The sequence below is a fragment of the Geotrypetes seraphini genome, chromosome 10 (genome assembly GCF_902459505.1).
Source record: "Geotrypetes seraphini chromosome 10, aGeoSer1.1, whole genome shotgun sequence".
NCBI classification, from domain to species: Eukaryota; Metazoa; Chordata; class Amphibia; order Gymnophiona; family Dermophiidae; genus Geotrypetes; species Geotrypetes seraphini.
The window spans coordinates 134,091,159-134,104,595 of NC_047093.1; the positions used below are offsets into that span (position 1 = coordinate 134,091,159).

General features: G+C 47.0%; 1 protein-coding gene across 4 annotated transcripts in view; it reads right to left on the reverse strand.

The window, feature by feature from the left end:
- Positions 1 to 13,437, reverse strand: part of LOC117368330 (zinc finger protein 251-like) — a 72,020-nt gene that overhangs the window by 44,673 nt on the left and 13,910 nt on the right. For all 4 annotated transcript variants that reach the window (XM_033961891.1, XM_033961890.1, XM_033961892.1 and 1 more), the window contains exons 4-5: positions 10,247 to 10,360; positions 2,519 to 2,632 (exon numbers count right to left, since the gene is read on the reverse strand). In XM_033961891.1, coding sequence (XP_033817782.1) covers positions 2,519 to 2,632; positions 10,247 to 10,360 — 228 coding nt within the window. The remainder of the gene's footprint in view (positions 1 to 2,518; positions 2,633 to 10,246; positions 10,361 to 13,437) is intronic.

Sequence of the window (13,437 nt, forward strand, 5' to 3'; positions counted from 1 at the left end):
TTAGGGAAAAAAAACTGGGAAAACAATCGACTGATTGAAATGAAACTCCGTGACAATTTTTGGAACAAACTTTGGATATGTGAGTAGAACCACTTTATCATGATGAAAAACTGTGAAGGGTGGATATGCCACCAACGCTTGTAACTCACTGACCCTCCTGGCAGAAGTGAGCGAGATAAGAAAAACAACTTTCCAGGTGAGAAACTGGAGATGAGCTGTGGCCATTGGTTCAAATGGAGGCTTCATTAACCTGGAAAGAACCACATTAAGGTCCCAGATTACTGGAGGAGGTTTGAGAGGTGGTTTAACATTGAAAAGCCCTTTCATAAATCTGGAGACCAAAGGATGACCAGTAAGAAGTTTTCCCTCAACTGACATGTGAAAAGCTGTAATAGCATTAAGATGAACTCTGAGAGACAAAGACTTGAGACTAGAGTCAGACAGATGAAGTAGATAATCCAACACCAATTCCACTGACAAGGAAGTTGGATCATGATGATGAAAGAGACGCCAGGAAGAAAATCGAGTCCTCTTTTGTTGATAACATTGTTAAGTGGCTGAGAAAGATGTAACTGAGACGGATTCAGCCCAAGAGAAACCAAGCTGTCAGGGGTAATGAGTGCAGGTTGGGATGTAGAAGAGATCCCTGATACCGAGTAGGAAAAATTTGCAGAGGTATTGGCTCCCTGGAGCTGAGTTGAAGTAGAAGGGAAAACCAATGCTGCCTTGGCCATTAAGGAGCAACAAGAATCATGGTGGCTGACTCTCGTTTGAGTTTCAACAGTCTTTAGTTTAAGAGGAGTGGGCAAAAATGTGTAGAGAAACATGTTGTCCAGTCCAGAAGAAATGCATCTGCTTCTAGACGGTGAGGAGAGTATAGTCTGGAGCAGAACTGGGGCAGCTTGTGATTGTGGGGAGCTGCAAATAAATCCACTTGTGGAGTGCCCCATTGAGCAAAGATTGGATGAAGAGCTACAGAGTTGAGAGTCCATTCGTGAGGTTGAAGGATTCTGCTGAGGTTGTCTGCTGGGGAATTATTCTCCCCTTAAATGTAGACAGCCTTTAAGAAAAGATTGTGAGCTGTCACCCAAAACCAGATTTTCTGTGCCATGGAGAGGGATCGATTAACTCCCGTGTTGATGGTCTCCGCACCGGTGGAGCATCAGATTGAGAAGCGGTTGGTGTCGTTATTTGCTCAGACTGAACCGTCACCTGCAGAGCCGGTGTAGACATGGCCTGGAGAGTCAGTGTCGACATGGCCATTAGTTGAGTCAGCACCAACATCTGAAAATGCTCACCCAATTCCTCCCGAAGCAAATTGTCAATCTTTTGCTTAAGGGACAGCACCGGTACAGCTGGCTTTTTCACTGGTATCACTGGTGCAGCACTCCGGTCCGGTGATGAGGAAGTCGATGTTGAGGCATTCACCTAGATCAGGACCGGGTACTTACGGGACTTTTTCGAAGTCGGAATGACTCAACTCAATGCCATTTTGACCTGAATCTCAGATGGGGTAGGGAAAGGCTTCTTAGCCGGCTTATCCACTGGAGGTTGTGACACCAGATGTCTCTGCTAGTGTCGATGTGCACGGTGTCGTCTTGGTCGGCACTGTTAGTGTCAATAGCGATGTCGGCTCCCCCTCCATAGCGACACCAAACAGTCATTGCTGTTGAAGAAGGCGGTTTTTTAAAGTCCTCTTCTGAAGGGAAGAACAACGGGTACAGGTTTCCGGACAGTGCTCGGGCCCTAAACACTGGAGACACCAGCGATGTGGGTCAGTTACAGAAATGGGCTGAGCATAACGACCGCACTTATTAAATCCCGTCTGTGGGCGCGATGTTGATGGGAAGACCGCCTCAGCTAAATTAAACATGGTGGCCAAGGTGGACGAACAGGCCCCACTGGGCCAAAACCTGCGAGGGAGAAAAAATACAGATTTTTTTTTTTTAAACCAGAGGTAAAATAGCAAAAGAAAATAAAAAATAAAAACAAGTTAAAAAATCACAAATGTGAGAGCGTTGAAATGCATCTTCTTAGCTCCGTGGAAACTAAGAAACTGAGGGACCGTGCGCCTATGTTGGGCGGGAAGGCACTCGCGCATGTGCGGTGCAGGCTGATCGCAAACTTTTTAAACTTTAAAGTTGCGATTCACTTTTAAAATATCTGTACTGGGGCTCCATCAGTGACATCACCCATGTGTGAGAATATGCTGCCTGCTTCTCTTGGGATAAGCTGTTTTTTGGAGTGAAAAACCTCTTGATGTAATGTAGTAGATGATGGCAGATAAAGATCGGACCATCCAGTCTGCCCAACAAGATAAACTCATGAGGTACGAAGTGATACTACATATGCATTCTTAATTTGTCCTTGCCATGATCAAGGCACAGACTGTAGAGTCGACTAATGAAGCAGGCCAAGTGTTGAAGTCTTTTAAGTGGTTATCATGCATCTGGACAAGAGAAGGAATCACAGCTTCCCATTCCCAATGCTCAGCAACTCAAGAGTCCCTTCAACTTACTTATGTTGGAGTCATCTTCATGATCCTGCCCCAATGGAACTTTAAGACGTCGGCGATGAGGCACCCTTTCTTCCTTAATCCTTATTAAGATATCAGGATGGATCACTGGGTTGCCTAGTTAAAGAAAAGAAAGTAGTCATAAAAATGAACAGGTGAATGAGGAACCAGGTGTCCTAGTCTGGAATACACTCTCCTTGACTCAAGTTTCCTAATGTGGACTATCTCCATTCTCCATCCCAGTGGTTGTCAACCCAGTCCTCAGGACACACCCTGCCAGTCTAGCTTTCAAGATATCCACAAAGAATATGCATAAGATAAATTTACATGCACTGCCTCTATTGTATGCAAACGTATCTCATAAAAACCTGAATGGATAAGTGTATCCTGAGAACCACCACTCTAAGACCCTGCCCTGTGCAACTAAAGGCTCACTTTTTAGCAGAAAGAGATGCAGACTGAAGCAGATATCATGGCCCTCTCTGCCTTTAGTGGATGGGGTGCAGTCCAAGAGCATTCATTCTTCCTCTTCTTATTCTATTTCATCTATTCTTTACGCGAAAATAGATAATTTCTATTCTATTGGAAGATTAGGTTCTTACCTTTGGTCATCTTCTTTCTATTAGTCCCTGACAAATTCTGTACTAAAGATGTTTCATTTCAACCCGTGAACCAGGTCTTGCAGAAAGCCACACACTTTTCTTCTGCTCCTCCTACTTGGCTGAAGAATACAGAACCCCCTGCAGTTACGGCCAAAAGCAACCGAATAGCACTGAAACAAAACACAGATATAAAGGGGGGGAACGGGGAATCTCCCTGGTACACGGCATTCTACTCTGCAATATAAAAGAACAATTAATAAACAGGCAACATGAAATATAGGTCAGAACATTGTAACTTGTGCTCGTTTCCAGTTTGTGCTTGATCATATTAAAGCCACACAATTGCAGGATCTGCAGGGTAAAGAAGAGGCAATGTGGATCAATTTGGAAAAGGGAATGTAAAATGTTACTGGAAATGAGCCTTCGGTAAAGATATGTACCCACATATACAGAACGATTTCCCACAGGGCCTGTGTCTGCTGGCTGGAAGGTACTGAGGCCTGAAAGGAGAACATTCGAGGCAGCAATATGTAGGTGATACACAAAAGACAGAGTAGACAGAGGGCATGCCGTAGAGAATCTGTTACATCCCCTCCAGATTCTGTGCTCAAAGTGATATACCAAAGCAATGGCAACATCTGGAGCCTGCCTGCACCACCGAGGCCCCAAATGCAGCATCAGACAAAGCCGCCACATCAGCTGAAAGGCCACAGGGCTTAGATACCACTCACCGGGATCCAGCATGTGACAACTGAGGAAGTTCGACTGAACATTCTCCACACCGGCTATGTGAGAGGCCAAGATTTCCTGAAGGTGGGACTCTGCCCAGATCATGAGCAGAGCCACCTCCTGCGCTACTTGAATCCTCTGGGTCTCCCTGATGATTGACGTAAGCCACCGCCGTGGTATTGTCCAACAGAACTCTGACTGACTTGCCCAACAAGAAGGAGCGGAAGGCTAACAGCGCCAGATGGACGGCTCTGGTCTCCAACACATTGATCGACCAGGACGCCTCCTCTGTGGACCAAGTGCCCTGAGCTGAGTGACCTAGACATTGAGCTCCTCAACCGAGGAGACTGGCATCCGTGAGAAGCACCGTCCACAGTGGTTGATCCAGACTTGTCCCCTGAACAAGATGAGAGGTCTGGAGCCACCAACGAAGACTGCAGTACGCCAAGCTTCGCAGAGGAACATGGAGATCCAAACTGTGCTTCTGGGGCGACCACCTCTAGAGCAGAACAAACTGAAAAGGACGCATGTGGGCCTGCGCCCACCTCACTACATCGAGGGAAGCCGCCATCAACCCCAAGACTTGGAGGAAATCCTGCGCCCGAAGACACCGGAACGCCATAAGGAGGCGAATCTGAGATTGCAATTTGCTAACACAGGCCTCCGGAAGGAAGACCTTCCCCAAGAAGGTGTCGAACAGAACGCCAAGGTACTCCAGATGCTGAGATGGGACCAACCGACTCTTGGAAAGGTTGACCACCCATCCCAGTGACTGGAGAAACTCCACCACCCTTAACCCGGGTGTTCTCCTGCAACGACTTCGCCCAAATCAACCAGTCATCCAGGTAGGGATGCACCAGAATGCCCTCTGACCACAAGGCTGCCGCGATGACCACCATCACCTTGGTGAACATCCAGGGAGCCGTGGCCAGGCCAAAGGGAAGCGCACAGAACTGATAGTGCTGACCCAAGATAGTAAAGCGAAGGAAGCACTGATGGAAGGCCCGAATGGGAACATGCAAGTAGGCCTCCGTCAGATCGAGAGAAGTCAGGAACTCTCCAGGCTGAACCGCCAGAATGACAGACCTCAGTGTTTCCATGCGAAAAGAGGGAATGCTGAGAGCCCTGCTGACCCCTTTTAAATCTAGGATGGGCCGAGAGGTCCCCTCCTTCTTGGGCACCACAAAGTAAATCGAGCACTGGAACTGCTTTGAGATCTAGCAAGCGCTGAAGGATCTGGCGAAAGGCCTGCGTCTTCCATGCCGCCTAACACGGAGAGGCTAGAAAATGATCTGGCAGAGAGCAGGCAAATTTTAGAGCATAACTGTCCCGCACCACCTTCAGGACCTACTGATTGAATGTGATCTCGGCCCACTTGGGAAAAAATTCACGCAGCCGGGCACCCACCAGGGGGTGCCAGCAAAGAGTCATTGTGCAGGATGGGCAGCGGGGGACAGGTGGAGAGATTCCCAATCCCCCAACGGGCCCCCTGAAAGGACTGCATGCGCTGATAAAATCAACCCCGAGAAAACCCCGAAGCCTGGCAAGAAGCAGCCCCATGCCCAGGGCGATATGTGCAAACTCCCGCAGACGTCTACTGGCAGTGCCACCCTGAGACGCTGGGCGGGCACGTTCCTCAGGCAGGCAGGGCAGGGCACCTTAAAGTCTGTCAGAGTCTGAACCAACTTATCTAAATCCTCTCCAAACAAAAAAAGATCCCCGAAAGGGAAATTTGGTAAGCATAGTTTTGGACGCAGCAACCGCCGACCAAGCGCGAAGCCAAACGGGACGTTGTAGGGCCACTCCAAAAGCCATAGACCTGGCTGACGTCTGCACCAAAACATAGAGAGCAACTGAGAGGCAGCCATCTCAACCTTAGCCACCTTTTGATCCACCAAGGACTAGTCATCAGACTCACGATCCAGGACACACTCGGCCCACCAAAACACGACACGAGCCACCAGCCCCCCACAAATAGCCACCTGGACCCCAAGGCAGCAACATCAAAATTCTGCGTAAGAATAGTCTCCAACTTATGCTCCTCAGAGTCCCGTAAGGCAGAACCTCCCTCAACAGCCACGATATGCCACTTAGCAATCGCTGAGACCACCGTGTCCACCACTGGGGGTCTCCGGTGGCGCTCATTCAAAATGTAGCACCGATGAGACCTTCTGAATCAGGTCCGGTAGCTCATCCCTTTGAAAAAGGCGCACCACGGACGCCTTGTCACCGGAAGGCGGGAAACCCAAAGTCCCACCACCAGCGGCACGAGGGACCCCCAACCGCCTGAAAATAGGCTCTGCACAAAGAAAAAATAAAATTATTTATTTATTCTATACCATTCTCCCAGGGGAGCTCAGAACAGTTTACAGGAATTTATTCAGGTACTCAAGCAGTTTTCCCTCTCTGTTCTGGCGGGCTCACAATCTATCTAACGTACCTGGGGCAATGGGGGGATTAAGTGACTTGCCCAGGGTCACAAGGAGCAGCGTGGGTTTGAACCCACAACCTCAGGGTGCTGAGGCTGTAGCTTTAACCACTGTGCCACACTCTCCCCAAGGGTCCCATAGGACTCTCTGCCACAGCAGGGGACCCAGCTGAAACCTGCCCCTGTTTTTCCAATACAGGGGGAAGGTCACCTGAGGTTGCCCAAAATAACCCCTCCAGGGCCTGTAGCGGCTGGGAAGCCTGAACTGACCCAGCCGCTAAAGCAGGTAATGTAATGTAATTTATTTCTTATATACCGCTACATCCGTTAGGTTCTAAGCGGTTTACAGAAAATATACATTAAGATTAGAAATAAGAAAGGTACTTGCCCGTGCCCCAGCCGCTCCAAGGAGGCTGCCCCAGATGAGGCCCACGGTGAATGCAGGATTCTCTCCTCTGCGGGAAAGCCGCCTGGATCCGACAGTCGATCTTCTTAGCGGATTGCATGGGGGGAAGAGTTCACACTCTTGGTAGGATCGGGTCTGTGTGCTCTCGGTGGTTGTGGCTGGTCTCGTTGCTGCTTAGGTGTAAAAGCAGTTGATCTCCACTGCTGCTGATATTTAAAAGCAGGCAGATTGATCTCTCCAATGGACTGCAGGGGGAGGAGTTCACACTCCTGGCAGGATCGGGTCTGTGGGCTCTTGGTGGTTGCGGTAGGTCTCGCTGCTGCTTGTATGTAAAAGCAGTTGTTTTTCTACTGCTGCTGATATTTAAAGCAGGTAGATTGATCTCTTAAACGGGATATAGGGGGAGGAGCTCACATGCCTGGTTGGATCGGGGCAAGGGCTCCTATTATAGGCTGCTTAGGTGTAAAAGCAGTTGATCTCCTACTTCTGATAATATTTAAAAGCAAGCATATTGATTTTTCCAACGGAATGCTGGGGGAAGAGCTTACTTGTTTGGCTGGATCAGGGCAAAGGGCTCTCGGTAGTGGTGGCTGGTCCTGTTGCTGCTTAGGTGTAAAAAACAGTTGATCTTCCTAGTGGACTGCAGGGGGAGGTGGAGCTCACACTCTTGGCTGGATCGGGTCTGTGTGCTCTTGGTAGTTGCGGATAGTTCCGCTGCTGCTGAGGTGTAAAAGCAGTTGATTTCCCACTGTTGCTGATATTTAAAAGCAGGTAGATTGATCTCTCCAATGGACTGCAGAGGGAGGAGCTCACATGCCTGGCTGGATCGGGGCAAAGGGCTCTTGGTAGTGGTGGCTGGTCCTGCTGCTGCTTAGGTGTAAAAGCAGTTGATTTTCCTAGCGAACTGCAGGGAGGGTGGAGCATCAGCTGTTAACAAAAATCAGCTGAGAGGGAATCCCTCCAGGGGCGGTGGGGTAAGACCGGGCTTCTCCACTGCTCCTGCCGACACGCGAGGCACTAAGGCAGGGAAGCCCTGGACGCCTGCAGCCGCTGCCGACGAGCTCCACGATCGCACCGGCCCAAACAGCTGTTTTCAGGCCGGCCATGAGTGCCTCGCATCTGGACCAAATTGTGCACCACTTCCCCTGAGAAGTGCTCAATTGGTCCATAAGCGACCTAGCTAAAAGAAAAGTGCCGGTTAGTAAAAATAATACAGTAATTTACAGCATAGTTAAAGGGAAAGCAACCCTTCAGACCGGCACTACCTCAGGATTTTTTTTTTAAACAGAACAGACTCCACAGGCTCTCAAAGCAATATGCCTTGCTTGAATTAGGAGGTAAGGCTTACTGCTGAGGCTCCTCTAAAAAAATGTGGGGAGGTGGAGGAAATGGGGGGAGGGACCCAGCACGAGACCTGCCGGGTTTGACACCTCCGAGGTTGGATGTACCCCCAAACAGGCCCACCCAAGCTCAATCCAGCCAAAATTGGGGACTAGAAACCCTAAACAAATTCCAACAGCCCTACCAAGGGAGAAAGGTACAGCTCACTCACACCAGTTGGAGACTGAAAGAAGACTGATAGGAATAGGGGAAGGTACCTCTTATGTACTATTCCACAGTTTTGTTTCAGTCTCCACCTGCTGGCCATGATGAGACATATAACCACTTGCAAGATTAACCTCTGCCGGTCTGGAGAATGCTAAAGAAGTGTGTGGTTTTCTGCAAGACCTGGTTCACGGGTTGAGATGAAACACCTTGAATACAAAATCTGGAGGAAACAAACTTTTAAAATGTAGCTCATCTCTTAGCCCAGTGGTTCTCAAGCAGTGTGTCAGAACACACTGCATCTCCAAGAGACAGGAGAGGCGTGTTACCAAAATTTTAGCATAGAAAGGTTACTGCGATTTTCTTAATAGCCATCTATACCTACAAACTGAGGAAAACAGAGATCCAGAGTTAGGTGACTGAAATCTCCTTAACTGGTCCCTATTTCTGCTTCTCTACTACTCCTAATTATAACTGCTGCATCAGCCCCCAACTGGAAATGTTGTGAATCTGCTGTACATAGGTTTTGTTTGTTACATAGTTCCTGAGTGTTTTCAGGGATTTGTGTTACTTCATAGTATTTGGCAGCAAAAGGATTTTGTGCTGCTGTTACTGGGGAGACACCAGAATTTTAAGATACTTATGTACATGAAGATAAGCTGTAAAAGGAAAAGCTTTATAATCTTATAGACTTTAAAATGGGTAAAAGATTCTTGATGTAAGTTTTAAAATATTTTTTTTTGAAGTTTTCATCGAAAACGTTTTTGAATGTCTTCTTATAACAAAAAGAACAAGAAAAATCTCATATTACTCCCCCTCTTCCTCTGTTGATGTTTAATGTGAAATGTGCCTACTATTGAGTCACATATTAAGAAAAGTGTATACAACAATCCGTCCCAGATTTCTCACTGATAAAGTGAAGTTTAAAACTTCTTTGAGAAAAAAATAAAATAACTTTAACAACAGTTTATAAAAACAAAGTAAATTCTGTCCAAGAATATTTCGTATTTCCCTTGCATCATTTTTAACAATGAAATATTGTCTGTCAGGTGAATTACAAAGAAGAAAGTTTGAGAATAACCGTCTTGGCCTTAATTCTGAATGTCAGTTAGCACCTCTACTGGCAGCCATGCTTTCTAATTCTTGTGCCAGTGTCTCTAGTCTTAATTCAGTGCTTTCTCTTTTATTTATTTTTTTTTTCATCCTAGTCAAAATGTGCGATTGCTTCCTTTCCTTTTTAATTTTTATCACACTCTTAAACTTAGGCTCTTCTGGCTCATGTCCTTCCTGACTAGTTGGTTAGAATAAGTGTTGCCAAGCTAATAAAGGACCTCTCATATACTGACAGACTGAAAAAGCTGGGGCTTTTCTCCCTGGAAAAGCGGAGACTTAGAGGAGACATGATAGAAACCTTCAAGATCATGAAGGGCATAGAAAGAGTAGACAGGGACAGATTTTTCAAATTATGGGGAACCACAAGTACAAGGGGGCACTCAGAGAAATTGAAAGGGGACAGGTTTAGAACAAACGCTAGGAAGTTCTTTTTCACCCAGAGGGTGGTGGATACATGGAATGCGCTTCCGGAGGCTGTGGTAGACAGGAGCATTGTACAGAGCTTCAAAGAAGGTTTGGATAGGTACCTGGAAGACAAAGGGATTGAGGGGTACAGATAGGAGTAGAGGTAGATTATAGGGATAGGATTAGAGAATTAGAGGCAGTTACAAAATCAGTCAGGGACACTGTTCAGGCAATTAGGCCTGATGGACCTCTGGTCTGCCTCAGCGGAGGCAACTTCTTATGTTCTTACTTGTCTCCAGTGCTATGCTCAATATTATATGTCTACAAATCCTCTTTGCTGCTCTAAAATTCATAATGCCATCGTCACAGAAGAGGTACAGTGGTGCAAGCTTCCCTCACTCACACACGACATGTAAATCATATGCAACAGCAATGAAACTTTTACCTGCCTACCCCAAAAGAGATAACTGGATTCTCTGAATGGTTTATGGAAATGTACATACTGTTGGTGGAACATATGGTAAAGTCCTTTTGCTTGGCGTCATCAGGATCCCTGTCATTAGATTCTTCTGCTTTCCTGATGCGGAATAGGTTGCCAGGGTTAAGGATTTTATAGCCTGTCAATTTAGCAACAAAGGAAGTTGGTCATGGATTATCTCCTCCTCATTGACCCACCAATGACAGATTGTCACCATCAGAACGTTCCCCCATCCAGCCTTCCATCTTAGCTCTTCTCAGTTCTACCCTGAATGGAAAGCCATATTATCATCTTTACTCCTCCTCATGTAACCCTTTGTGGAAACAAAGGAAAAATTATGTCCTTACCTGATAATTTTCTTTCCTTTAGTCACAGCAGATGAATCCAGAGACTAGTGGGATTACGTCCATCAACCAGCAGGTGGAAATAGAGAGCACTGAGTTATCCTCAGATATATTGGATGCACAGCTTCCTGGCCAACCAGTATAGGTCTTCTCAGAGCAGTCGAAATAGAGCACATCAAAGACATGAAACATATAAAACTCCTTTCCCCCACATGTGCTACATGAACCATTAAAACTTAAAAACTGAGACTGCAACTCCAGCTGAAAAAATATGCCAAAACCATGCCCAAGAGCAACAAACACTTAAACTGAAATAAGGTGGGGCTCTGGATTCATCTGCTGTTATCAGGTAAGGACATAATTTTTCCTTCCTTGTCATCAACAGCAGATGAATCCAGAGACTAGTGGGATGCAACAAAGCAGTCCTAATATAGGGAGGGAAAAACACCACTCTCCCAAGCCCAACAAACTGACGGCCACTCCATAAGCAGCCCCATACCCAAACCACCACTGTGGACACCTAGAGAACAAAAACAAGCTATTGTGAAATCCTTCGCTTCCAGATCATGCCCTGCAGCAAATGTCCAAAGAGATACGAAAAGACAGTGTCTGTATCCCACGATTATACAGAGGCTAACCCTCAGCGCACATGTGGGCCAGAGCAATAATCGCCTGAGAGCACTACACAGCAGAAATCACAGCTGCAGTGCTCCTCCATGGATAGAATGGCTACAGTGCTCCAGACTTTCGTGGCACCAAGGATCCATGCAAAACTCTTGATGATTGAATCCGCTAAATCTGGCAATGGTCCTTAGCCTATGGCAAAGTCATAGAAACATAGAAGATGACGGCAGAAAAGGGCTACAGCCCATCAAGTCTGCCCACTCTGCTTACCCACCCCCTGTCTATGCCCTAATGACACAATTTCCTTATCTTGACCCTCGTAGGGATCCCACATGGGTATCCCATTTATTCTTAAAGTCTGGCACGCTGTCTGCCTCGATCACCTGCACTGGAAGCTTGTTCCAATGATCAACCACTCTCTCTGTGAAGAAACACTTTCTGGTGTCGCCATGAAATTTTCCGCCCCTGAGTTTGAGCGGGTGCCCTCTTGTGGCCGAGGGTCCACAAGAGGGCACCCGCTCAAACTCATGACATTCAGAAAATAAAAGCACCTAACGAAGATGCCATTCTAAGTACAAGGTCAACAGATGTCTCAAAAAAGGCGAACTGCTGAATAAAATCCCAGTAGAAATCCTCCCCTAAGAGAGGAAATGATCCACACCCATACACCCTGAATGCTACAGGAGAGGTATAGTCGAACCTGAATTTCAGTATCTCATCTTCCCAGTATAGGTTCAATACAATTTACAAGATGCCCAAGAGTACGCATGGAGAATGGCTGATACGTCACATCTGAGAGAATAATGATAATAGAAGAAAGATGGTGGAACCTAGAGGAACTGAATCAGCTAAAATGAGAATATGTGATTCTACTGGAGAGAAATAAATTCAGTTTAAGTAGAATTGTACAGACTGGTTACTCCCTATCCGAAGTCAGCAAGTAGAATGTAATCTATCTACCTCAGCTATGCTATGAAAATGGCACAGAAAATCAAGGTATCAAACGCAGATGAAGAAATCCCCACCCCGCAGGGTAATCCATCCCGTGAGCCCAAGGAGGTCTGCAAACCCCGACTTCCCAAAAGGATGGGCTATATAAAACAGTGCGTTGTCCATCAACCAGCTGTAAATAAAAAAAATATTCAGAGCCAACCGCTGCCATCTTATACACGGCCATGGCATACAATGTTAAAATCAGCCTCGGGGATGCAGTGCAGCAATGCTGCGATGCCCCCTCCCCAACTCCACCACCGGGTCAAGAAGCATCTTTATGGGAAGGGACATCAGCAGCTTGAAACTAAATTACTACCCACCGCTGAAGCGTGCCAAAAACCTGGCCAACACCTGAAAAGCCCCGGAGCCCGCCAGCTCCTTAGAACCCCTGATCCAGCGTCCCAGCATCACCTAGTAAACCCAAATACTTGCAGCGACATGGCCCGAACTACAATATTGAACAACCGAAAACACTAGCTCCACCCCGCCACTGCCCACGACCTAACACATGGCCGCGAATGACTGCAGTAAAATCGGCTGCAGCTCTCCAGCACAGGAACCCAGCTACCTCCCGCTTGAGCACTCCAAAGAGGAACGGAGACAGCGTAGCTTCTCGGCCTAAGAATGCTAGAGCTAGCCCCAAATTGCTCCACTTAGCGCGTGCCAGCTTCCTCCACTGCCGAACCCTGAACACAACAAGCACCAACTCACCCGTACCAACCAGGAATGGTCCCTTGAAGGAGCCGGAACATATGTCTCCTGAATCTATAGAGCTAAAGCCCCCTGAAGGTGAAACCAGCTGTAGCAAGCTGTCCAACACCATGCCTGTTTTTATCTTTATTTTTTTCTTTCTTACATATAAAGGAGAAGCAGCAGAACAGGTACCATGTCAAAATAGGGAAAGGGACCTGCGGTGAACAGTGTTACCCTGAAGAGGGTGAGGTAGGGAGCTGGAAGGGCCCAGGTGTAACCTCCAAAGCTGGCAGCATTCTGCCAGACACCACTCTTTTTCAATAGCCAGGCCTGGCTCGAAATCCACCAGATTCCAGGAGCTGTGAGGAACACATCCATCTGCCTGCTGGAGATAGCGTATACTGGTTGACCAGGAGGCTGTGCATCAAATATATCTGAGGACAACTCAGTGCTCTCTATCTCCACCTACTGGTTGATGGATGTAATCCCAATAGTTTCTGGATTCATCTTCTGTTGATGACAAAGAACATCTTATTCTCTTCACATTCAGTATGCTTTCTGT